Source organism: Cupressus sempervirens, chromosome 4, assembly GCF_028749045.1.
Source record: "Cupressus sempervirens isolate cs-2001-9-10 chromosome 4, ASM2874904v1, whole genome shotgun sequence".
NCBI classification, from domain to species: domain Eukaryota; kingdom Viridiplantae; phylum Streptophyta; class Pinopsida; order Cupressales; family Cupressaceae; genus Cupressus; species Cupressus sempervirens.
Window position 1 is genome coordinate 650,012,299 of NC_143121.1, and position 25,791 is coordinate 650,038,089.

General features: G+C 35.6%; 1 protein-coding gene across 1 annotated transcript in view; it reads left to right on the forward strand.

Annotated features, from left to right (window-relative positions):
• Positions 1-25,791, forward strand: part of LOC149562919 (Nucleotide-diphospho-sugar transferases superfamily protein) — an 85,895-nt gene that overhangs the window by 23,478 nt on the left and 36,626 nt on the right. The window contains exon 5 of the mRNA XM_089826366.1: positions 10,922-10,967. Coding sequence (XP_089682492.1) covers positions 10,922-10,967 — 46 coding nt within the window. The remainder of the gene's footprint in view (positions 1-10,921; positions 10,968-25,791) is intronic.

Here is a 25,791-nt window from a genome sequence, read left to right on the forward strand (position 1 = left end):
AGGTTTTTCCCTTCAAGTTGAAGGGTTTTCCCAGGATAAAGTTGTTGTGTCACTTTTATCTATTTTGTTCTACTCTTGTTTATCACTGTTATTATTATTTATGGGCATATGTTTAACATTATAAAGATTAAAAGTAGGATTCCAATAAAAAGTAGAGGCTATAGGCTTGATTGTTGTGAATGCAACCACGTGGAACTAGGGGTAGATCTCACCCACTCCTAGCATTTCACGTTCTTGTCTAAATCCTAACCATATAACGGTAGAAGATCAATTGCCACCACCACAACTTGTTTTCTCCTCCAAGTTGTGGAGTTTCCTAGAAACAAATTTGCGTTCATTTTCTTTGCATAAGCATCCATCTTGACTACCATTTTTCTGTCTTTTAAGTATTAGAGTCCAATAAATTGTTGGTTCTTGATTTCTACAAGAATATAATCGATATTATTATAGATCAGTTTGGTGTTAAGAGTTACTAGTCATTAGGATATATAAAAAATATCATTTTTGGGTGACAATGACTAGGTCTCTAGAGAATAAATAATTACTAGCTTGCAATATATTTATCTCAATGTTCAAAAAAATGTATCAAATGAGTTAGACTAGGGAGTCAAAATGGCTCTTCTTAGTAAAACAAAACTCTTTAATAACATGAATTCTATAGAATGAGAGGCTTTCTAGATTATAATTATGGAGAGTAGCATAGAATGGAACATCTCTAGAATCTCCAAAGCAAAGTTGTTGACCTCAAAATGACTTGAAAAATAGTTTTAACAAAATCATCAATTTATACAAGTGGTAGAAGTGGATTGTCTAGATGAATTTGCAATAGATTGAAATGAAAATGAGTATGTCTCGGTGAATGTTTGAATGCCTCAACAAATACGCATTGGTGCTTGGCAAAAGTAGCGAAAATGTCATAGGTCACAAATCTCATTTTTTATTTTGTTCTTTGTTCTTCTCACGTGGAGGGATTAGGTTTGGGCATATGTCTCTTGGGATTAGAGATTGAAATCCTTGGAGAAGAATTCTCTCAACTAAATAGTATGTCAATCCATTGTTTTATAGGAGTATATTGATTTAGATATTATATCCTATACTTTGTGGTGGTTGTGGTCCATCATATTACTATAGTAGGCATTGTAGGTTTATAACTATGCCAAGGTAGTGTGTAGGTGTAACAACCCATTTTCTTGGGTCTTATCTAACAACTAACATATAAAGACAATACAATTATTACTTCATTTTCATAGAAGATAGTTATATTAGTTACGTTCATGTGAATGAGATTAACGGTTACAATCAATTAAATGGAAATTTCATAGCTAACAATTGAAAACACTATTGATGAAATTACTATTGAAATTAAAATCTACATACCATGGAATTCGAAACCAAAATCTGTCTAGGGATGCTTCTGCAAAACCCAGGTTAGTCCACAAATACCATTTAGGAACAAATGCCAATTACCATCAATTACCACTGTATCATCTAGGGCATCAATTACTGCTGTATCATTTAGGGAATCAGATGCCACTATATCATTTAGGGCATCAGATACCACCGTATCATTTGGGGCCTTAGATACCACTGTATCATTCCTTTTCTTCTGATTGCTTAACTGTGGCAATAACATAAGATTAGATGATATGCTCGTAATCATTATTCTTATAAATGAAAGACTGAAATAACAATCCTAACTCTTGCATATAGATATAGTCCATATTCAGTTGGAAGATCAACTGATCTAATTGGTTACCAATTACATTGACGAGAAAGGTTGCTTTCATCCAAGGAAATAACGGAATTCAACGATATAAATTAATCCATCTTATCTTCTACTCGCATAAATATCATAAAAGTAAAAATATTTGTTACCAATAAATGTTTGAATGTTCAACTTATCTTTATCTAATGTACGTCTTGACATCTTGTGGAGAGGGGAAACATTGTCGAGGGCTTAACCACCCAACCACGGACCTTACCTTCACACTTTCTCTAATTAGAAAGGCCCTTCCTACCCAAAATAGACATGGAACACCTTGTTAGCCACTGAGCATTTTGGTATATAATCACACCATTCAACTTGACAACAGAGAATGAATTGGACATGCATGAGCTATTAAATGTTCCTTTTAAAATATTAAATAATTGTTATGTCACAATTGATTTTGTTTCATGTTATTGCAGATTTCTATCTCTCACCTCTTCACCTCTTCAATGGCCATACAGTCGGGTGAGTCCCAGGTTTTTAACTCTTGGAGTAAACCAACTCATTCTTCTGATCCTAAGCTAGTGTATGAATATTACATGTTTCAGTATATCACAACTTTTATGACTTGTGAAAATAATCTTAAGACTTGCAAAAGTACAACTCGATTCTGACTTACAATAGTAAAATAAAGATGTTTAGACTTATCATGAACAATTGGTCTTGACTCAATACGAAAGATTAGTCTCATTGATAATACAGTACATATTTCTCATGGACGTACTTCCTTCTGCTATAATTTTGAATGCAGGAATAAAAGAATGAAGATGTATCATTCGAAAAGGAAATGACCACTTAACTTGGTCTGACTGAATGGAAATGTGAGCCTTGGCTTGATGTTTAACAGCTGGTTCCCTCACGTAAGCAATCCGTATACAATTTCCAGAATATTTCTGATTTTTGACCTTCAGCAAGGGTGTAGAACATGAAGTAATAACTGTATTGTCTTTATATGTTAGTTGTTAGTTAAGGCCTGGGAAAACCGGTTGTTACAGTAGGCGTGTGGGAGCTTAAGTGCTAATAGAGCATTGTAATAACTTTGAATTAGGAGCATAGGAAGGAATGCTCACTCGTGCTAGAGTTTTCTACTTGTTTGATGATATTTCGAGACTAATCTTGTGTTGCAATTGTGTGTGTATGCATGCATGCATAGTGATGTTATATTTGTTTCTTTATTGACATTTAGATAGTAGTGGAGATCTTATTACACTCTTGTAGGTAAAGAAATAGTAGTTGGAAGATGCTTACAATGTTCGTTTAATATATCCATTGCTGACTAACACATGAAGGAGATGACATTATATATTGTCATTATTAGGCTTTTTAGTGGGCTTTCCCACCCTTTGGGGTGCTCATGATGCAATGTGCTATGCTCTCCTTGCCATTTCTAATGGGTTGACAAGTTACAGACCTACTATGCATTTGGTCCTATTTGTTTGTAACTTACAAGTTACTATAGGTGATCTAACAATTAACCTAGATTGAACATATCAATAGTCTTAAAGTTCTTATGGCTATCTAGTATTGATTTGTCTTAGAGTGGTAAGTGGATTGTATAGAATAACAACCATGCTTCGACTATAAATGAAGGGAGTTAGATGAAGTGTTGCTTTAGGACATAAGGGTATGAAAAATCTGTAAAGTCCATAGGTTCTCAAATTTGAAGGAATCTTTGTCGAGATTATAGATCCAATAATAGGTGCTTCCATATGAAATTCAGATGACCACATATGTAATGTCCCCTTTTTCTGGGACATTATAATTCAGTGTTGTCGGCTCACTCCGCCTAGGTTTCGGGGGCGAGAAGGTTCTTTACGGGGATTCGTTCGAGATTTGACCTAGACATTTCCAGTTTCAGACCCATTAGAGCAGTTTTGGGCAAGTTGTCCGGATGCTTACTATTTTTAGTAAGTAAACAAAGCTCAGTATTCTTGATATCCCAGTGTTGGTTTGGAAGCGTCTCATTGAGAACTTTCCAATGAGCTATTGCACTTGCTTATCCGAGTTCGTTTGGTCAGTTATTTTAATGCCTGACGATTATATAGTTTACTCGCTAAGTGACTATTAAAGTTCAATTAACTTGTCAGTTTATTTTAAAAAGGTACTATGTTCACTTAAGTGACTAAAGGACAAAAAGGTTGCTTTATCCCACATTGCTTAAAAGAGCGTGCATCACATTGGGAAAAGTGATAAAGGTACAATAGGCTCCACCAGGGAAGACATGAAGATTATAATATTCAAAATAAATATTAATCTGGGAGCTGGAAACAGTTGTTGGTTATTTCTTCTAGGACGCAAACCCTTGAAGAAGCATTTGAAGGTTGGAAGCAAACCTAGCCTTCTTACAGGTTTCATCTACATTGCTAATCTAACTGGTCATTTCTGTTTATAAGATTGGATTATTCGAATTGTTGCACGTTATTGTATTGCTGTTGTATAATACAGTAACGCATTTGTGGTTATTTGTGTTAATTTTTGGTTTATATATGTACTTTCTGAATATTGGTGAAATAAAACAAAGTTTTTTGAGTTTCCCTGTATGCAAATCTGCGGGTTACAAGTCAGATTAAGGTTCTGAAATTTGTATCAAATATTGGTTTACTGTTCGGATTTAAATCTGCAAATATATATCACGGTTTTTGGTAAAATATCCGGAAAGGGATAATATAGTGGTATCAGAGCTTGAGATCCTGCCATCTTGTGGAAGTTTATTCAGAAAGAAGAATCCTTTGAAGTTACAGGTCTATTACACAGAAGAATTTATGAAAAGAAATATTGTGAGTTCTGGTTGCTTAAATGTGACTGGTATGACTGTGAGGACGAAACCCCTCGAGTTTGAGGATTTCTGAGGGAGTCGGACGTTACCCCAATCTCCCTTCTATTCAGCATTATATAGGTTTGGGGCTACAAGAGTCAGCAAAGGCAAAGATGTTTTCAAAATTCGAAATATATGGAGGTGAGAGTATTTGACAAGTTAGCGATTTCATAGTCTGAATCTCATGGCTTATGAAATGTCCAGTTGGTAGAGCTGCTTGTCTGTAATAGGTTGATATCTGGGTGTAGTAACCAAGGAGATTTGTGTGGAGATTTGAAATACCTAAAGGTGGGCACTGTTCTCAATTCTCAATAGAGCCGACTTGCTTAGAAATTGTTATGCAGTGTAATAACAGTTCAGTCTAGAAGGACAGAGAGTATTGTCTCAGGCCAGGTGCAATACTACACATACAGTCGGGGAGTGTGCAGTCCACAGGGTCCAGGGAGTGAGGGTGTGCCACGACAACTTGAGGAGGCTTGGGCCTCACATCCACCACGGCAGGGAGTGAACCTGGATGGGAGGAAAAGTGCCATGCATTGCTCACGTTTTATGTGATAATCTAGTGCCGACACCATACAATCGCCATACAATTAGGTTACTGTGATCTTGGAGAAACACACGTTCAGATTCTTTGATCGGGTTTTTGGAGGACATGAGGTAGAATCCGCTATCAAGTGGGAACACTCCTAATGCTACCTGGTCAATATTCCAGTTGCTGTTAGAGCCGTTTACGTGGGCCCATAACCCATAGGTCCTAGGTCACGTGAAGGTTCGGGAGGGCAAGCTCGACTGGGCTTTGACGTGAAGTGGTTCCTACTCACAAAAAACAGGTGTATGCATTTTCCCCTCTCACGGCCTTCCATCATTCTCATCAGAGGGAGGTCGCAGTAAAGGGGTTTCACGTGGGCCAGTGACTGTTGTCTTTCTCATGGGCCGTGGATTACTAGGGTCCACGAGGAATAGTCGAGCACCATTTTTGAGAGCCGCAAGAGTCTTTAGGAGCGCGGATCCCACCATCCAACAACAACAGAGATCCGAACACACCCAGGAAAAAGGTTCATTGCAGGATCATGTAGTCGCAACGCATACTGAGCAATTGAAGAAGCTTTGGAGCTGGAAGTTTACAAGGCTTTGGAGAATGCAATATCAAGTGTAAATCAAGAAATGTGCGTGACTGAGGGCAAATCAAGTTCATCTGGTCCAGCGGCAAAGGCAGTTAGCATCTTTGGCAAGAACTTGGGGTTAAACAGGTTCTTGATGCAGACATTCAATCATTATATTTAGTAATAACCTCCAAATCTATAGAACAAAATGCAGAATTGCCGAAACCCACAACTCTGGCTGTGGCATATGCAAAGTATGTAGGGCATCTAGGAAGGGTTCCTTCATCTGAACAAAATGGGAAGGAGGGATGCCTACGTTTGCTGTGCAAGAAAATTAATCGTTCGACTATCGTTATGAATAACAAACTCAGGGAATATATGTGTTGTAATAAATATTATTGAACACCAAAGTCTGAGAACAATAATATCAGAACAGCAAGGTCGATTTGATGTGGAGCTTCCTAAGCTTGTCGATAAAACCAAATTGATATACTAGAAGACACAATTTTCTTTCTAACGGTTGCAGATTTTCAAAATCAAGCTAGAGTTCCATATATATTCACACCAGACATCACGGATTAATCATTTTTTTTTCCTCAACTGAGTTCAAGTAAACAATAAATTGAAGGATTTGGGAAGTGAGTGCAATCATCTTGTAAGGGATTTCAAAGTAGCATTCACAAGCAATTATAAGACAATCACACGGGTTAAGCAAGCACATTATGAGGAGAAAATGACATCGTGTATCTCAGAAAAGAACACATTGATTTCAGTTGGTCAGATGCCTGGTTTAGCCACAAAACGTTCTGCAAAGAACACACTAGCAGAATATGCAGATACCTTGGAAAACCTAAAAGGCAAACTCAAAGAGAAAACAGGTTGCAAATGGCTTGTTGAACAAAGTTCTGGCAGTTTGGGCTCTGAACAGGGGAGTGGAATGAAAGATGAAGTTCAGCAGTTTCACAAACTGAGATTTACAATACCTGATGTGCAAATTACTTCAAATGATAAGGACAACCTTCCTAAAGAAAATTATAGAGTAAATTGTCAAGAATGTAGCTGTATAACAGAGAGTCTCAATATCAAGGATCTCAATAATCTCACTTGCCCAACAAATCAATGCCTTGGAAATGTTTTACTGTCTCATTCTGAAATGGGTATTGTCAATAATGAAATTGAAGAACATAGTAAAAAATTGGAAAATTTAATGTCTGACTTTATAGATTGGAAAGATATTCCCGTAATGATGAAAAAAGTGAAGAGCACAGGGTAAGTCAAAGACCCTTATGATTGTAAAATTGAAGTAAGGAGGTTGTACGATGATTATAACAAATTTCTTTCAGAGCTTCGAAAAGAAGTTCTTTTCATTAATTATGTGGACTTTCAGCTAGAGCTGCAAAACAAGACGGATATGGTAAGAAACAAATACTAGGAATTGGCTCGAGATCTCCTTGTAGAGGATAGTTACAGAAGTTTGCACAGGAAAGATATCAATCAACTTGATAATAGTACTAAAAAGGAAGAGCAACCTTTGCGTGATAGTATGCAAAATATTATTGATGGCACAAGTATACTAATGGGTAATTGGAAGATAGAAGTAACTTATGGGGTTGAGCATATTGATGGCCCAGGTAAAAGAGTTGACCACACCGCCAACGTTGGCAACTTCCCATCTTGTTTAGACTTGGAAAACACCAACTTATTTGGTGAAATGGAAATTAACTTGGATAAATTTTATGGTGATACTAGGCTGGAAATTATGTCAAATTTTGAGGAGCAAATGGACCGCAATGTTGGCAGGATAGACGATATAGCACACATTGAGTTCGAGGACGTATCTGAAAATGTTGCTCCACTTAGTGATGCAAAATTAGAAAATTCTATGGAGTGTAGCCCACTTGTGTTTGAAGGAGATGGTCAAAAATCATTATCACTCCTTGACTTATTGGATATGCTTTTGGTCAAAGAGGACAAGATTGTCCAAGTGTTGACAAGGATGGATGATTCTTCCAGATTGGTTGAGGAGCTCATGCTGCAGATTGTGATAGAAGAGAGACATGGTAGTGTATGCGGTGTCACAAGTCCTCTCTTACATACTATTTTTGAAACTTTAAAAATGATAAAATATGAGTACTTGCAACTATTAATGGATAGAGATCTAGCAATAAAATTTGGAAGGGACAAGGAGAGTGAGGTAGATGAGCTATGCCTTCAATTGAACTTAACACATTATTCCATCCACAAAATTGAAAATCAAATGAGTGAGGCAGCCACTTTTGAAGAAGATAACCGGGGTTCAAGGGCACAAGAAATCACGCAAATCATTGAAGGAATTCATAAAGTGGGTAGAATTTAAGGCAAACAATGTGATTCAATCATGTGTTCCTTGTTTGAGCCTTTTTATGGTGAGAAAATTTCTATGGATCAGCAAGTTGATGAGTCGGAAAATTTTGATTTTTATGACAGCAGCTGTACATTTTCACAGAAGCACATGGTTAGTGATACAACAAGTGAGGATAATTTAGAGATTACAATTAATGGTGAACCTTCTTTTCACGAAGACCTTGACGTAAGCAAGGGTACTTATGGTGGAGTAGTAAGTTCAGATTTATCCTTAGCATGATCCGAGGAATTTTTCAGCGTACCCAGAGATATATCACCTAGCTCTTACAAGATGACCACGACCTACTTGTTGATTGGTGATTTTTCTTGTTGGTATATTTCCACTATCAGTGATTTGCCTGTGTATGTTGGTAATATATTCGTTGATTCTATTTGGCCTTCCAGGGTCAACAAGCTATTTGCAGGTGAGTGGGGAGATCACACATTACCTTACGTTCCACATGAGGTGTCTACATTTTTTATTCGGCAAGATATTGAAGACAGTTTTAGCACTTATGATGATGGTGATTCACCAACCACTCTTTCCTTTACCCAGGATCATGTTGATTGGGTAATCGGGGATCCAGGTGTTAATAGTATCTTACATTTGGTGGATTATGCTGTTTTGTTACATAGTCACATGATTATGATCTGTGTATTTCGGCCTTCTGACACATTAGAGTTCCAGAGACTAGGATTACTCCGTCTTCACTAGGGTGATATGATGGTGGAGTCAGACTGGCCGGATCTATCATTGTCATCGATATAGATATTACAGGAGTGTTATAGGCTTGGCAGGAGCTGGTCAGGGGTATCTCAGATAGCGCCCGAGTTCTCACTTGGGATCCAGGTGGAGCATCCCTATGTATTCCTTTTTATCGAGGAGCTTGTTGGAGAGTTTGGTTGCTATCATCTTGGGGTGGATATTGGTATATTGTTAAGCTCACATCTTCACTTGATAGTAGCGACTCACAGGGTTACTCATGGAGTGAGGCTTTCATCCTGACTGAGGGTGTTGGCACACAGGGTAGTAGCACATGGCAGTTGGTGTCTCTTTATAGTGAGACTTGGGATCCTGGCATTCAGTTATTTGGCACATTGATTCCTATTGTACTGTTTCACCATTCTAAGTTTGGGAAGATGCATGCCGGGGTATATCGACTGAGGAGTAGAACCTCATTCTTGAGGCGAGTATGGGATCTTGGCATTTGATTTCTGTAGGTATGAGCGGATTGCTTGAGGGCAAGCAATCTTTGAGAAGGGAGGCTTTGTAATGTCCCCTTTTTCAGGGACATTATAATTCAGTGTTGCCGGCTCACTTCGCCTAGGTTTCAGGGGCGAGAAGGTTCTTTATGAAGTTCCGTTTGAGATTTGACCTAGACATTTCCAGTTTCAGACCCATCAAAGCAGTTTTGGGCAGGTTGTCCGAATGCTTACTATTTTTAGTAAGTAAATAGAGCTTAGTATTCTTGATATCCCAGTGTTGGTTTGGAAGTGTCTCGCCGAGAGCTTTCCAACTAGCTATTGCACGTGCTTATCCGAGTTCGTTTGGTCAATTATTTTAATGCCTAACAATTATATGGTTTACTGGCTAAGTGACTATTAAAGTTCAATTAACTTGTCACTTTATTTTAAAAAGGGACTATGTTCACTTAAGTGACTAAAGGACAAAAAAGGTGCTTTATCCCACATTGCTTAAAAGACTGTGCATCACATTGGGAAAAGTGATAAAGGTACAACAAGCTCCGTCAAGGAAGATATGAAGATTATAATATTCAAAATAAATATTAATCTGGGAGCTGGAAACAGTTGTTGGTTATTTCTTTTAGGACGCAAACCCTTGAAGAAGCATTTGAAAGTTGGACGCAAACCTAATCTTCTTACAGGTTTCATCTACATTGCCAATTTGACTGTCATTTCTGTTTATAAGATTGGATTATTCGAATTGTTGCACGTTATTGTATTGTTGTTGTATAATACAGTAACACATTTGTGGTTATTTGTGTTAATTTCTGGTTTATATATGTACTTTATAAATATTGGTGAAATAAAACAAAGTTTTTTGAGTTTCCTTGTATGCAAATCTGCGAGTTACAAGTCGGATTAAGGTTCTGAAATTTGTATCAAATATTGGTTTACTGTTCGGATTTAAATCTGCAAATATATATCATGGTTTTTGGTAAAATATCCGGAAAGGGATAATACAAGATATGAATTGGCAACATGGGCACTTTGATGGAGGGAGGGAGGAGCAATCCATGGAGAGATTTGGTGTTGTCAATAAGATTTTGTGGTTGATAAGAATTTACTAAATCATTGGTTGTCAGAGTCACAGATTACAAAGTTCTTTATTTTGGTCCCGTAAGAATTTGGTTAGTTTGGAAGGTTCCTTATCAACAATTGATGACCACAACTTGTGCCACCTTCATAAGCAAGCATTATAACTCTTCTACTTTTAATCATTAACACTTGTAGAGGATCTAGTCTTATTCATTGACGGTCAATACTCTTTTTCAGATATTTTTGTAATATTGTTTTTGTGCTAGATGAATAGGCCTTCTGAACAATTAGATGTTTCTTGTTACCCAGTGATATTAATTACTACAGTTGGAGAAAATGGCAGAGATCTTTTGTTTTTTATAATGGATCTCTTTCCCATGTAGTTTTTGTGTTCTTTTTTAAGGAGATTATTTGGATAGCTTTTATCATGAATTTGATCCCTACCACTGCGTATGTCATTATGTTGTTAAAGCTACCTTACAAAGAACTGTTCTATGTTGTGATTTGTGCTTTGTGCAAATTAGTGGAATTTTTACTTTATTGTAATTGGTTGCTTTATCATTGTATATGCAGTTATCTTCAACAACGTGCTTTTGTAGACAAGTCATTCTCATATGAAGTATGTAATTCTCCTATGCCCAATAAAATTCTAATTTTGCTTGGTTTCCTTGGCTTTAAGGTTTGAGATGATTTTAATTATCAAATTATCATTTGTATGGTTGATTTGTAAATGTGGGAAAGCTGCGCTAATGGTGCTGTTTCTCATTTCAAAAGCTAAAATAGGAATGCTCTTTAATAAAAATAAATTTTCATCTGTTTTTTGGTTTGTAAGGTAGTATTGTCACACCATCCATATTCTAACATCATGATATTTGTATTAAATTTGTTTTTTTTCACAACTCAAATTGGATATGCAACTACTTTGGGCAATAAATGTTTGATACTGTTTATAAAATTGTGACGAGAAAGCCTTGATTTGTTTCTCAACTTCTCCATTTCTTTCTATTTGAATATATTGCTTTGTATTAGCAATGCATTTCTTCTGGATAGAAGATGTTTAAAGAGGTATCTGGGTGAATTTTTGATAAACAGATACACATTTGACAACTGTGTATTTAATAAAGACTGCAACGTGAAATATTCATTGATTTATCTGAGAACAATCAGACATTGTTTATACCAAGCATCTTTTGAGAAATAAGGGTATGTAGTTTATTTATATTTTCGTAGAACTCTTGCTATTTCTTTTGGAAACATCAAGAGCAATGGCAAGGATCTTTTCTTTTTTCTAATGTTAATGGTCATTAATTGAATTTGCACTATGGTGGAATAGCTTTGAATTAATTTGGTAGAAAAGTATCTGGATGTTCTAATGTTGTTGTTGGTTAGGGTGAGCAAATTGCTAGGAATCAAAATCAACATTGCAGGAGAAGAATGACTGTACTTTGTAGTCAATAAATGTCGCAACGAATAAGAAACTTCCTCGTAGAAGTTTTAAGGAATTAATTGTGGTTGCAATTTGTAAAAATTGAATTGATCAACATTTTAATTTTCAGCAAGGTTGGGGGTTGCCATGCCATCTCCAACAATGTAAGTATAAGAATTATAGTCATTCCTGATTAGGGGTAATATAAAAAAATGCTAATAGTTTTTAAATCTTTAATGAAAGGTAGAAATAGGGAAATTTAATGTATTAATTGATTTTCTCATCAACAGTATGATAAAATTGAAGTGTTAAAAATGTTGTGATATGCTAATGATAGATTTAACTTTTAAGATGTGTAACACCTTTCACAATATTTTATGGAGTTACTGGTAGCCTTGCACTATATCATGTAATTTGATATAAGCTTAAATGGGCTGTGCTCAGTCCTACCTGGACTATTGAACAAGATTTCATTCCATCTCCTTAATATCCTTTTACTGAGACTACTGAAGATATACATTGCGACCCCAAGCCGACATATGTGTGCCCATATGCATGGTTCTCTAGTCTCCTTGTCAAATTCTGTAGCATCCTCTTGATCTACAACCTATCGTATTGCTGGTTAACATGCATATTAGCTATGTAGCTATTGAAGACAGGCTAATATGGACAAAATTTAGTTTTTTCCATACTCTTGGAGGTTAAGTCCGCGTTTCTTGTCATATCCCCTAAAAACCTTGACAATTATTTTAGATGACCCTAGTCCCGATGTAATTTGGACTAGGGGTGGAATTCTCAAGTTTTCTTTATGGACGTGTGTGCGCACGTGTAGGTGATGTGTGTGCCAGTTGCGAATTTCAATACTAATATAATCTCATGTGTTTGTTATCTTCATTATGTTATCTTTAATTTAATGTGTTTATTTTGCTTAGATTAATCTGGACTAAGTAATTAAAAGTTGAAAATAATGGAAACTAACAAAATAACCCCAAGCTATCGCTTAATAAAAAGTATGTAAATATCATTCGATGCTCATGGGGAAGAGTATAACGATGGAGTGGAAAATTTTATTAAACAAAAGGGCATTTTGCACAGGAGAACGCAGGCAAGGCATAGGATGTTTTGGGCAAAAATGGAAAAATAATAAATCTGCCTGCTCATGCTATGGGGGGCCACAGCCCCATCTAAGAGGAATGGCCAGGCACATGTCAAGGGAGGTTGACCATTCCCAAGACATGGAGATCTGAAACTATGACCAAAAAATGTTTCTAGGCAAGTTAAAAAAACCCACGACTCCTTTGTTTTGGGATAAATGTTTGTTTTGCTAGCTGGTAGAAGAAAGGGAAGAGAGTTAAGAGGAAAAGAATTATAAGAGTTTTGTAGCAGGAATTGTGGTTCCAATTTGTCAGGTTAGTCTACAGCTGCTGTATTGGTCCTTTTCTTGAAGGAAAAAAAACTTCATCTATCCATAATACATATAACTGGAAATATATTTAGTTAGCGAAATACACTTCCATTACCTGCTGCAATCTATTTCAAAAGTTGTGGAATTCGTTTAATTAGTAAAACAGCTTCCATTACCTGTTGCAACTCTTGAAAATGTAGAGAATGTCCTTTTAAAATACCTTCAGCCTTTGTTAATCAGTCTTTCTATTTGTAAAACTTATCTGATTTCTCATGGGTCCAAATTGTGATATGAGCAAAATAGACATAATCAATCTAAGTAGATTTGGGTTTGTGTGATTGCTATCGGTGTTATTATAGAGCTGGTGACATGCTTAAATATACTGTCGCTGCATATTCTTGTTTAACTACAAGCTGGGGTATGAAGGGCTGTAGATTAAAATTTAAAATCTGTGTAGACTCTTACTTTAACTCCTAGCTAGAAGCATACTTAATTGAAACACATGAGATAACAGGTTTGCAATTTGTCTCACATAAGGATTTGAGTGCCTATTCTTTTTCTGGTTGAGACAAAAATAATTTAACAACAAATTAATTGTGGTACTTGGTTTCTGGATTAGATTGTGTAAAGATTTTTGTCATCAATGTTTCGAATCACACTACGTGATCCATCATCAGGATGAGAGAGCAAGAGATGTAAAACAATGTAAGTTGATGGATCACGTAGTGTGATTCAAAACGTTGATGACAAAAATCTTTACACAATTTAATCCAGAAACCAAGTACCACAACTATTATGGATTGTGGAAATCTGATTGCATTAACAAATTAATAGTTAACAGTAGAATATTACCCTCAACACTTTTGGTTTTTTCTTTGCACCCATTTTGAAATCCACACTTGGCTGTACTATACTAGTGAACAGCTGCAATCACTTTATAATACAAGAAAATATGGTAGAATTCTCACCGGTTGAGTAGTAGGCTGATTACCTTATTGGCACAACTAGAATTGGATGATTAAGTCCTCTCGGTTTAATATTAAACAAACAAATTGAGATAGGATGGATTACAAAACCCATATACTAGTCAAACATCAAGTGGGATGTTTAACCATAAAGATGGTCAGGTTTGTACCCACTTAATTCAAAATTAGAAGCTTTTAATTATTAATGCCAAACATGGTACAATAGATGATGTTTACGGTTATGGGTGGGGTAAGGACCCTATTAGGTCATAGGTAGAGGTTGAATCCTCGCTGTGTAGACTACTCTTCTCCATCTGAGATGATCACTGATGAATATTCTATGACCAGTTTAGAGATCAGCTTATCCATGTTCAAGATTGACCATAGTCAAAGGGCATATGATAGCAGGATGTATTTCAGGAGGAGCATTGGGTCTTAAGGCTAACAACATGTGGGAAAAGGAAGTCATTGGTTGCTTGGTTATCTGATGGACTGGATGAGGGAGAATTTCTAATGGAGGATGAGTATGTATCATACAGATGAGTAGGTATCATGCTAAGCCCCACTTTGTAGAAGAATTAAGGCATTGTTATCTTAGATTGCCATTGATAGGAACACCTAATGTACTTGTTCTTTAGGTGGTCATAGGTAGAGGTTGAATCCTCACTACGTGGACTACTCTTCCCCATTTGAGGTTATCACTGATGGAATTCCTATGACCCAGTTTAGAGATAAGCTTATCCATGCTCAAGATTGACCATAGTCAGGTGGCATATGATAGCAGGATGGATTTCACCAGGAGCATTGGGCCTTAAGGCTAACAACATGCGGACAATGGAAGCCATTGGTTGCTTGGTTTTCCAATGGACTGGAAGAGGGAGAATTTCTAATGGAGGATGAGTACGTATCACATAGATGAGTAGGTATCATACTAAGCCCCACTTTGTAGAAGAACCAAGGCACTGTTATTGTAGATTGATATTGATATGATCACCTTATGTACTTGTTCTTCAAGAGGTTACCCCTATGCACTGTAGGATGATCTAATTGTCCACTCACTCACCCCAGTCCATAAAATCCATATGGAGGGGTGGACATGGATGTTGTTCACCTTGAAGTGTTTGTATTGCATCCCTGAGTCAAAGTATTGAAGAATAAAGGCAAGAGTTTTCTGGACCCAGTCATTAATTACATTATGTTCTTGGTAATGTTATTTATGATATATTGATTTGTGAAATTATAGATAACATATGACACATATATGGTCAATGTTCAATTGAATTGCATTAGTACATGATATTATTTATTGTTGGCTTTGAATGTTCTTGCTCTTTCATTGTCAACAAAAAAAAAGGTGCAGATTTCAGGTCATGTCTGAGGTTGTCAATACATCCCTATGCAGTGAAAGGATGAAACTTAAAGTTTGAACAGTTCCACTTGCAGCTGTGTAACTAACACTTTGTAGCTGTGGAACTAACAACTTCTTAGAAGAGGCAATTGGCAAGTTACCTTAGCTCTATAACCATTTTTCATGCAACCTCCAACGTCTAACTGTATTCTTTTGTCTCATGCTTAGTCTTTCTAGCCATGTTGCATTAGTGAAGGTAGTCAGTTCTGCAAATGCTAAAAATTGTTCTTGAAGCTAACAAGTCTTGTTTTTTGCGGTTGTATTTGTAAGGGCAGATTGGATGCCATCGTCATCTTCGAATCATCAATGGCTAATGTTTCTAGAGCTTTTCTACACACTATTTTGGTCTTAATTCATCTGCCACGACTAGAGGATTGTTCATCTTGTTGCTTAGCATTTGTATAAAATGCTGCAAAGTTGGTCATGAATGCTTTCATGGGACTCTTTTGACTGAATGTTTGTCGCATAACCCAACATAACTATTAAATATGTCTTCCTAAGATGAAGGTATCCTTATATGCATGGTGAATGACTTGCCCTAATGGACAAGAATGCAACTACCCCAAATCTTCCAATTGGTTATTATCTAGTATTCTCCATCTTACCTTCACATCTTTATTTAATGTGAATATTTATTTGCCCCATTCATGTCGCATCTCTTTATTTTGCAAGGCCTCATGTATCATTTATTAGAATGTGAGGTTGATGCTCTTCATGCTGTTGTCATTGAAGCAACATATTTGATGCATAAAGGATATTCATATATGTTTTAATTAATTTGGTGTATCAATAGTCTATGTATAAATAGAAGTGATCACTGAAGGATGTGCTTTAAATGTCCATATTCTTATCTTTTTCGGTGTTGGATCTTTTTTGCATGCAACATGTGGTGGATCGATTGTTTTTGGTTAGGTCCTACTTGGTGTGTGTTATTTATGTTTTGGCCCTAACTACTAGCATATAACGTGTTGAGTGTATTTGTTTGAACGAAATGTCTCAAAGATGGTGTAGCATGTTGTAATGAATGAGACATGTTATATGGAGCTAGGTGGTCCATGTTTCATTCCTTTATGATCATGAGAATGTCTTGGTGTGATCCATTTCAAATCTGTATTGGCAGATTTGTTTGAGAGCATCAATCAATATAAGAAGAGCTAGATCTTTAGTTGCAAAATGATTGCAAATCTAGTGTAGGAGATCTTTGTGTTATTGATCGCGGGTGTGGATGCAATAAATAGAAAAATGTTATATATTGCAAAGTATTGATGACAGTGATCTTAGTGATGTGTTCAATCCCTATTGACATATTTTGGTAGTTAGCCTATTTGTACTAGGAGTGAGCCTATTTGCATTGGTAGTTAGACATATTCTTTTCTAAGGGTAGTTAGCATGATTGACATTGAGCCAACTTGTAGTGAGCCTTTGTAAACATTACCTTAATTGGTGTCACCTTAATCGGTGTTCATTTTATGATAATTAGTTTCTTAGTGTTTTGTCCTAGTTTGAGTTTCCATTTAAATTTTGGTGTTCTTTGTGTCAGTTTTTTCACACTTTCATGTTTACATTTATTGTGAATGTTAGTCGTGCTTATTGATAGATCAATTATTGCTATTGTTGTTTATGAGTTTATTGACAAAGTAAACGTTTTATAAATTCTATAGGAATAATGGATTCATCCCCCTCTCAGTTTTCCAGCTTGTTCAACAATTGGTATTAGAGCTTGGTTCCTTTGTATAGAGCTTAGTCGCTTGAGGAAGATCCGATGGTGCACCAATTGAACATTTCTATGTTTGATGTGTCTAACTACAATTCATGGAAAGATTAGATTAAAGGTAATTTTGTTTCGATAGGTTACAAGATTTGGAAGCATGTTGAGACAAGTGAAACATACCATTTTTAATAAACTGAAAATAAAGAACATATTCTAAAACTATAACCAAATATCATAACAAAATGACATAAGTAGTTTGGAAACAATACATGGAAACTACATTAAATAACAACTACATCCATTTCATATGAAATCAACTGAATTCTATGATTTCAATTGAGCTAACTACATATATATGTATTCATTTGAAAGTAAAGAACATAAAGGTACATGCAAATAAAAGATTTATGACTCATACATGAACTGAAATAATTGTCGACAAGTTGTGCAAGCCTCGGTATTTGGTGAAGAGGAGAAGCGTTGACATGGGCTTAACCTCCCAACCGTGGACCTTAACATATCCCCACACAATCTCTTATGAGAAAGGCCCTCCCTACGCCGGCTTAGGCTTAGGTCACCATAGTCTTGCCATCTTGAGTATACCCCTATTAGAGTGTCGGCTAAGTAGCAGACAAGGATGAGGGATTCCTTCGTCAACCTTCCCTTTGTCAGCTAGCACTCTTGACCTCTAGTGATTATTTTGTGGCAAGCATGCTTCTAATCTGCCAAGGATTTAGATGGGCATTAATCAGCTTGATCACCACTGCTCGACTTGACAACCGATTATATCTTGGACAACCATGAGCTTACTAGGTCTTTAGCATTTTCTTTCTTATTAAATTCATATAATAAAAGCCATTGATTAATAGCTTTATTTCTTGCAGTATTTCTTTTCTTCACCCAATTGTTCTTGGCTCTACCAGCCTTGGGTACATCCTAGGAGACTGTTGGTATGTATCTAATACATGGACTCAGAATGAATACTTCAGGCTGTTATAGCCAGTCATTTACAGTGAAAGACTTATTATGCATTATCATTTACTAGAAACTTCTTCCTAATGAGATTATATATAATAATTCCAATCCCCACGGACAAATACCCGATATGCTTGGATGTGAACTTGTCATTTATAAGGAAAGTGTAGGACTATGTGCATCTCAGATGTAAAATTGAGTATGTGAACATGATACTAAGTGAAATATATAAAATAGAGTGGATCGGTTGCTTCTCAGAGATACATTCGAGCATATGAACATGATATTTTGTAAACTATATTAAAAAAAGAGAGCAAAACCAATGCTTCTCAGAAATGATATCGAGCATGTAACATGATACCGTGACTTTCATAAGTGTCACGATAGCAAGAAAAACAACATAAAAAAGAAATGAGAGCGGTATGTGAAATATTCATGACTTGAGAATGATTACAAACACAATCGCTATGGCAATCCCACTGTGCACTCTATGGTTTTGGCCTATTTGGCTCAGTACTGCAAAGTGATCTGCTATTATGCTCTAGGTTATAGGCGAAGGGGTGTGAATATACCAGTTTTTGAGAAGAAGAATGGCAGGGTGGAGTGAGACAAGATCATATAAGAGCCTTTATTTAAGTTGACCAAATAGCTCATGACTTGTCCAAGGTATAATTCGTTGCCTAGTTGATAAATCCTTCATCAAGGTAGTTTAGAGTTCGTACCTGGTGATCTAACGATGGACTAAATTGGTGACCCATTCCTTGAATCCTGTTTAGCAATGCTTCTCTCCCTCCATCTGCTCCTGCAACCAAAATGCATATTCCACAATAATAACATGTTCCTCCACATACATTAAGATATCAAGAAATAAAATAACTGATAACTGTTATAATGGCTAACCACCACTAACCTTTATCTTAAAATATAAGCATTCATTTTTAGTTAAAATAACAGTCCTCAATTAACAAGTCATTTATACATAAAATGACATTTATTAACTAGCAAGTCATACATGAAATAACATTTCTTAACTAACAAGTCATTTATGCATAAATCAAAACTGTTAATCATAACTTTCTTTTCACAAAATCATGATATCCAAGTATTTCTAACTAACCCTTAAAATGGCTATAATATTATTTAAAAAAAAAAAATGTTTTTTTGGGATGTAACAACAAAATATGTGTTTCCTTAGAACGACCTTCAAACTCGAGATGAAATCTCAGATTCTGAGGAGAATGAAAAAGCAAGGTATGCTATCATTAGTGCTTTATCTAAAACAAAACTACCCAAAGTTATCTCTTTGAAGATTGCTTATGAAGTTTGGGAAAAGTTGAAGGAGATCTATGAAGGAAATGTCAGGGTTAAGTTTTATAAGAAGCTAACAACTAAGTGTTACTATGATAATCTGAGAATGGAAGATGGCGAAGAGACATTAAAAGCTATTTTCAAAGAGTTGAGAATGTAGTGAATTAAGTCAAGAACCAAGGAGGTACTATTATTGATGAGAATTTTGTGGAGAAGATCTTAATGACATTAATAGATAGTTATAGTGACAAGATCTTGGTTATAGAGGAGGTATATGATCCAAAGAAGTTTTTTAGTTGTTTGGCACCTTGACTGCATTTGAACTAAGGAAAGTTGGAAGAGAAAAGGGCAAATCTAAGATAACTTTCAAGGCAACTAAATCAGAAGAACTTGATGGTGATGAAGAAGAAGAGCTACAAGCAAACTTTGCAAGGAGACAAAAGAAAGGTACTGACAAGTGCAAAGTTATCTTTGAAATGTTTTAGATGTGGTAAGATAGGTCATTTGGCTACTAGATGTCTAGAGAAAGGTCCTCGACAGAATTTTAAGAAGTTCAATAAGAAAGCTTACTATGTAAATGTAGAGGCTTGTATTGCGGATGATGAATTAGGAGGAGAATATTGTTTATTCTATGCCAAACAAAATGAAAAATCAGAAATTGATATTCCAACATTTGTGTTGAAGTTGATGAGAATCTTGAAACTGCTTATTATATTACAAGGAACAAAAATGAATGGCTAATTGATAGTGGTTGATCTGATCATATGATTGGGGATAAAAGTAAGTTTGTAACACTTGACAAATATGATGGTGGTCTTGTTAGATTTGGTGATGATAAGACAACATATTGTTAGAGTGGAGTTGTCGTTGCACCAAAAGATTGATCTATTAGTGGCTGGTACAACCACTTAAATTATAGTACATAAGAGGCAGTTAAGCCCTTGTCTCGAATCTTGAGGGGAGTGCTGAATATTTTGTCAACAATCTCCCCTACAATGTTACTCGAGGGTCTAAGGATTTGAACTTGTGACCAAGCTCTGATACCATTTGTTAGTATGAGGTTGTCGTTGCACCAAAAGATCGATATGTTAGTGCTTGATACAACCACTTAAAATCATAGTACATATGAGGTGGTTAAGCCCTTGACACAAATCTCAAGGGGATTGTTGAACATTTTGGCAACAAATATTGTTTGTAAATGATCAATTTCTTTTGATGGAAAGAATAACATAGACAATGTCTATTTTGTGAAGGGTCTGTGTCACAATTTTCTTAATTTTTGGACAAATGTGTGAAAATGACTGTGATGCTATATTCAAGAATGAAGGTTGTGAGATTAGAAAGAGATCTAGAGCAATAAGTGTAGTTGGCAAAAGGACTAGAAGAGACATGAGCACTTGGAAGGAGCTACAAAAGGATGCTTAATGTCTTAGGTTGATGACAGTTGGTTTTGGCACTAAAGGATGTGCCACAGTAATTTTGACAATTTGATAAGAATGAGTTTGAAGGATGTGCCACATTTATTTTGACTATTTGATAAGAATGAGTTCATCATATGCATTAGAGATTTACCTAGATTGTGTAGACTATACAATGTGATTTGTAAAGGATCTCAAGATGGAAAACATGGAAGAGATTCATTCGAGGAAAAAGACTACCCATCTATTAATTTACTGGAGTTAGTGAGCATTGACCTTTGTGGTCCTACCAGAACACGAAGGTTACAAGGTGGGAGATACTTTATACTTTTCATTGACAATTATTCAAGGTTGACATGGGTTGCATTTCTAAGAGAAAAATCAGAAGCATTTGAGAAATTCAAGATATTCAAGGCTAGATTTGAAAGTGGAAGTGGTAGAAAGATTAAATGTTTGGGATTCAATAGAGGAGGAGAATTTACATTTGATGTATTTGGACATCTCTATGAGAAACATGGTATTAAGAAACAAGTTTCAGCAGCTAGAACACCATGACATAATGACATATAGTGGAAAGAATGATCAAAAAAATTAGGAAGCACAAACTATAATGAAAGAAGCGAATCTACCAAAAGTTGATTAGAGATGTAGTACACACTGAACAAAGTTTTATACCGAAAGAAGTATAGCAAGAGATGATAGGATTTAGGGCATGAAAGAGCACCCACAATTAAATACTTCAAAACCTTTGGAAGCAAATATTATATTTAGAAAGATAAAGTTAATATTACTTGCTGAGAAATATTAACTTGCATTTGGCCCCTTCCTAGTGTTCACTAAATGCACTGATGTGTGCATTGGTGTTGCGAATTTCATGATAATTCTTTTCCAGATCAATGCTTGGTGACTTCCTCTCAAGGGGAGTAGTTGGCTCTCTGTCATTGTTTTCGAAGAGGGAGAAAGTTGGATAACTTTTGATGCTGATATCTTTTGGAGCTGTTTGCTTTGTTATTTATATAGTTGTTATCAATGACAAAGGGGGAGATTGTTAGAATGTGAGGTTTGTGCTATTCATACTTTTGTCATTAGTGGTTGTTGTTGATGTCAACATATGCAGTGCATAGAGGATATTCATTTGTGTTTCATTTATTCTAGTGTATTGGTTGATGTGTACCAATAGTCAGTGTGCATTGGTAGAAGTGCTCATTGAAAGATCTGCTTCAAATATCTATCCTTATTTGTTTTGGTGTTGGATCTTTCTTGCACGCAACATGTGGTGCATTGATTGCTTTTGGTCTGGTCTAATTTGGTGCGTGTTATTTATGTTTCAGTCCCAGTTGCTAGCGTGCAACGTGTTGAATGTATCTGTTGAATGAACCGAATGTGCGAGAGATGGTGTAGCATGTTGTAATGCACGAGGCATGCTACATGGAGCGATGTGGTCTACGTTTCATTCATTTACCACTGCAGGAATGTCTCAGAGTGACCCTTTTCAAAGCTGGTTTGGCCAATAGTTTTGAGGGCATTAAGTAGTATAAGAACAGCAAGGTCTTCAATTGTTTGTGAGGTATATGTGATGCTTGTTTGTGAAGTGATTGCGAATCTATTGCATGAGATTTGTGTATTATTAATCGTGGATGTGGATGCCATCCGTAGAAACTGCTATATCATTTTTGTGTTGTAGATCATTGGTAATAGTGATCTCAGTGGTGGATTCAATCTCCATTCATATATTTTGGGTAGTGAGCCTATTTGTATTGGTAGTTAGCCACACTCTTTTCTAAGGATAGTTATCCCGATTGATGGTGAGTCAACTTGGTGGATTCAATCTCCATTCATATATTTTGGGTAGTGAACCTATTTGTATTGGCAGTTAGCCATATTCTTTTCTAAGGATAGTTATCTCGATTGATGGTGAGTCAACTTGCAGTGATCAAAATCGATAGTGACCCTCTATAAAAATCACCTAAACCGGTGTTCATTTCATGAGAATTAGTTTCTCTATGGTTTTCCCCTGTTTGGGTTTCCATTTAAATTCTGATCTTCTTTGTGTTGGTTGTTTTGTGCTTTCATGTTTATATTTATTATGAATGTTAACTATGCCTAACTATAGATAAGAAATTGTTATTGCTATTGTTTATGAGTTTATTGACAAAAGTAAAAGTTTTATAAAGTGTGTAGGAATAACTGATTCACCCCCTTCTCAGTTATTTGGCCTGTTCAACATCATTACATCCTCATCAATTGATTAAAGTGATTGACATGGCGAGTTTCAATTGGTTGGAGAAATCCCTCCTTTTGAGACCTACAAGTAGATGAATGGATATGTTGCAATTGATTGAGAAATCCAAAGAAAATTTCCTTTGACATTTAATGCGTATTTGAGTGGATGCGCACGTGTTCGAGTTGGTTTTCTTGTAACCAACCTGAAAACCCTGTTGGATCATAAATGTGTGTTGACATTGTGACCATCTATATACATTGAAGGTTCTAATTTTTCCTATTGCATTCCAAAGAAGTTTATCATAAAATTTTCTATTTAAACTTCTCTTGCGATAAATTACTAGAGTAAGAAAGTACTTGCTAAAGAAGAGAATATAGTGTTTATTACATATTGCCCCAAATTTAAGTTAAGGACACCAACAAACAAGACATAGACCAACAAATCTTTTGTACCATAGTTGTGATGTACACATGACAAACATACAATCGCAAGAACAATGTTGTCGAAACCATATAAATGAGAGTTGGACTGGGCACAAACTTGGTGAGGATGACTTGAATCAGGACTCGACAAGACTCAGTATGGCTTGGCAAAAACTTGACAAGAGTCTCGAGCCCTTGGGACTCAACTAGGATCACTCAACTCTAGATTCGCTAGGACTCAAAGAGACCTGGAGAATTTTGGAACTATGGTCAAACATAACAACATTACGATAAAACCACCCAATGACACTATTGTGTGACCACTAGCAACACAAGGTAAACATGACCATTGCCATCATCTTAAATGAACAATAAGAGTAGGGTGTGAATGGTATATTGCCTCAACCCTTAATTAAATGTTGGAATAGTGACAAATTGACAACAATGTGGAAGCCATAGTTGGCAAGACTTTGACTTGGCAAAAACTCTATAGACCCTAAATTTGTGACTTGGGATCAACTTGGTGAAAAATTCAACAAGTTAAATATTGCATAAATTTCTTTAAAAGATTTTTCTTGCAAAGTTCAATAAAGAAGTCCATCCAATGAGTCCATAAATGAATACACAGGTCTCTTCTATCAAAGTTGACGAATTTAAGTTTTGAACTTAACTGTTAAATTTTAAAATTGAAAAACATTTAGTTTTCACATACTTAAAAACTTTTTAATATTGAACTTAAAAACATGTAGTTTTCATGGTAAATGTAATTTGGAGAATCCAAAAAATTGTTGAGTTTGCCGTACATCTCTAATTTTTATTTCACTTTCGATAGTCACAACCTCATTCTCCTAATTTGCTAACAATTTCCGTCCTCATCCTTGCATCTTTTTTCATTGCATTGGAAAACAATAGAAAAATAAAAACTCTAAATGAATGCATATTCTTATATTTGCATTATGTGACTATTTTTCCGGGTTTGACTTGTGCAAATTTTCTATTTTTAGGGCTATAATTGCAAAAGTGCGCAAGTAACAAAGAAGCTTGTGTGTCTTTGTGGTAGTGACTCCCCTCAACAAATGATTTGCAAGTACTGGCGATTTCAAAAAGTCTCACATTTTTCAACTATGGTTACCATAGCTACTAAGTTTTTGAGTCCTCTTTTATGAAACTTGATCACTCTTAACAGAACATACAAGGTTTTGAAAAATGTTTGTGAAAGCACTGATTTGTATTTGGGAGATCCTTATTTGAATTTACATTGTATTGTTGAAATTTAGACGTATGATATGTGGAAGCAAAGTATAAATGAGAAACTAGAGACAAATATAACATTTATCAATAAATCAAAAGACAAATGTTGGGCTGCCATAAAGTTTTATTGAAATGAGCTCTTTATGCACTTGTTCTGTTGAAGTAGATGAATAATTGTCTCCTTTCTATTGAATCAATGTATGTATGTGTGTATTATTAATGCCACAAAGAATTTGTTATGGAAGATGAAATAGTTAATCTTGTGCAAGCGCGTTTGTCTGTTAGGCACAAATGATCTATGTTATGAAGTAACTTTAAGTCAATTCATGTAGAGCATTGACCTTTACCACATGCAAGGGGTAACCCTGTAAATAGTGGGGTTTACTTAGTTACTAGGAGCTAAGGTTATTGGAATAATATTGTCATAAATATTATTTAATGGTCACTTAATGTATCTTTAGTTGGATTAGATACCTTCTATTTCCGCTCTCATTTAACTATTGTTTATTTAGAAACATTCTCCTTGTAATTCTTTTATATGGAACATCCCATCCCCATTATTTATATAACAAATAACGATTTCATGGTATCAAAGCAAAAGCATTTTTTTGGTGATTTATTTTTCCAAAAAATATTGTGGTTTTGCCAAAGTTTTAAAAACTTTTTTAGATTTTTTAAAAAGATTTTTTTCTATATCGTAAATTACATATATTTTTCTGAAAGTTCAAAGGCTTTGAAATAAAGGGATCTTGAAGATCACATTTTAAGAAAATTGGCAAAAGGTTTTTGACTTCATGACATCATTTTTTTTTGAAGCATGTGTTTCCTGAAGATAGCGACTTCTCTCCACATTTTTCTTTTCCCTTTCCACGTCTCTATCCTTTTCGTGCCATATTTTGACACTAAATTTGTATTGTTTCTCAACTCTTC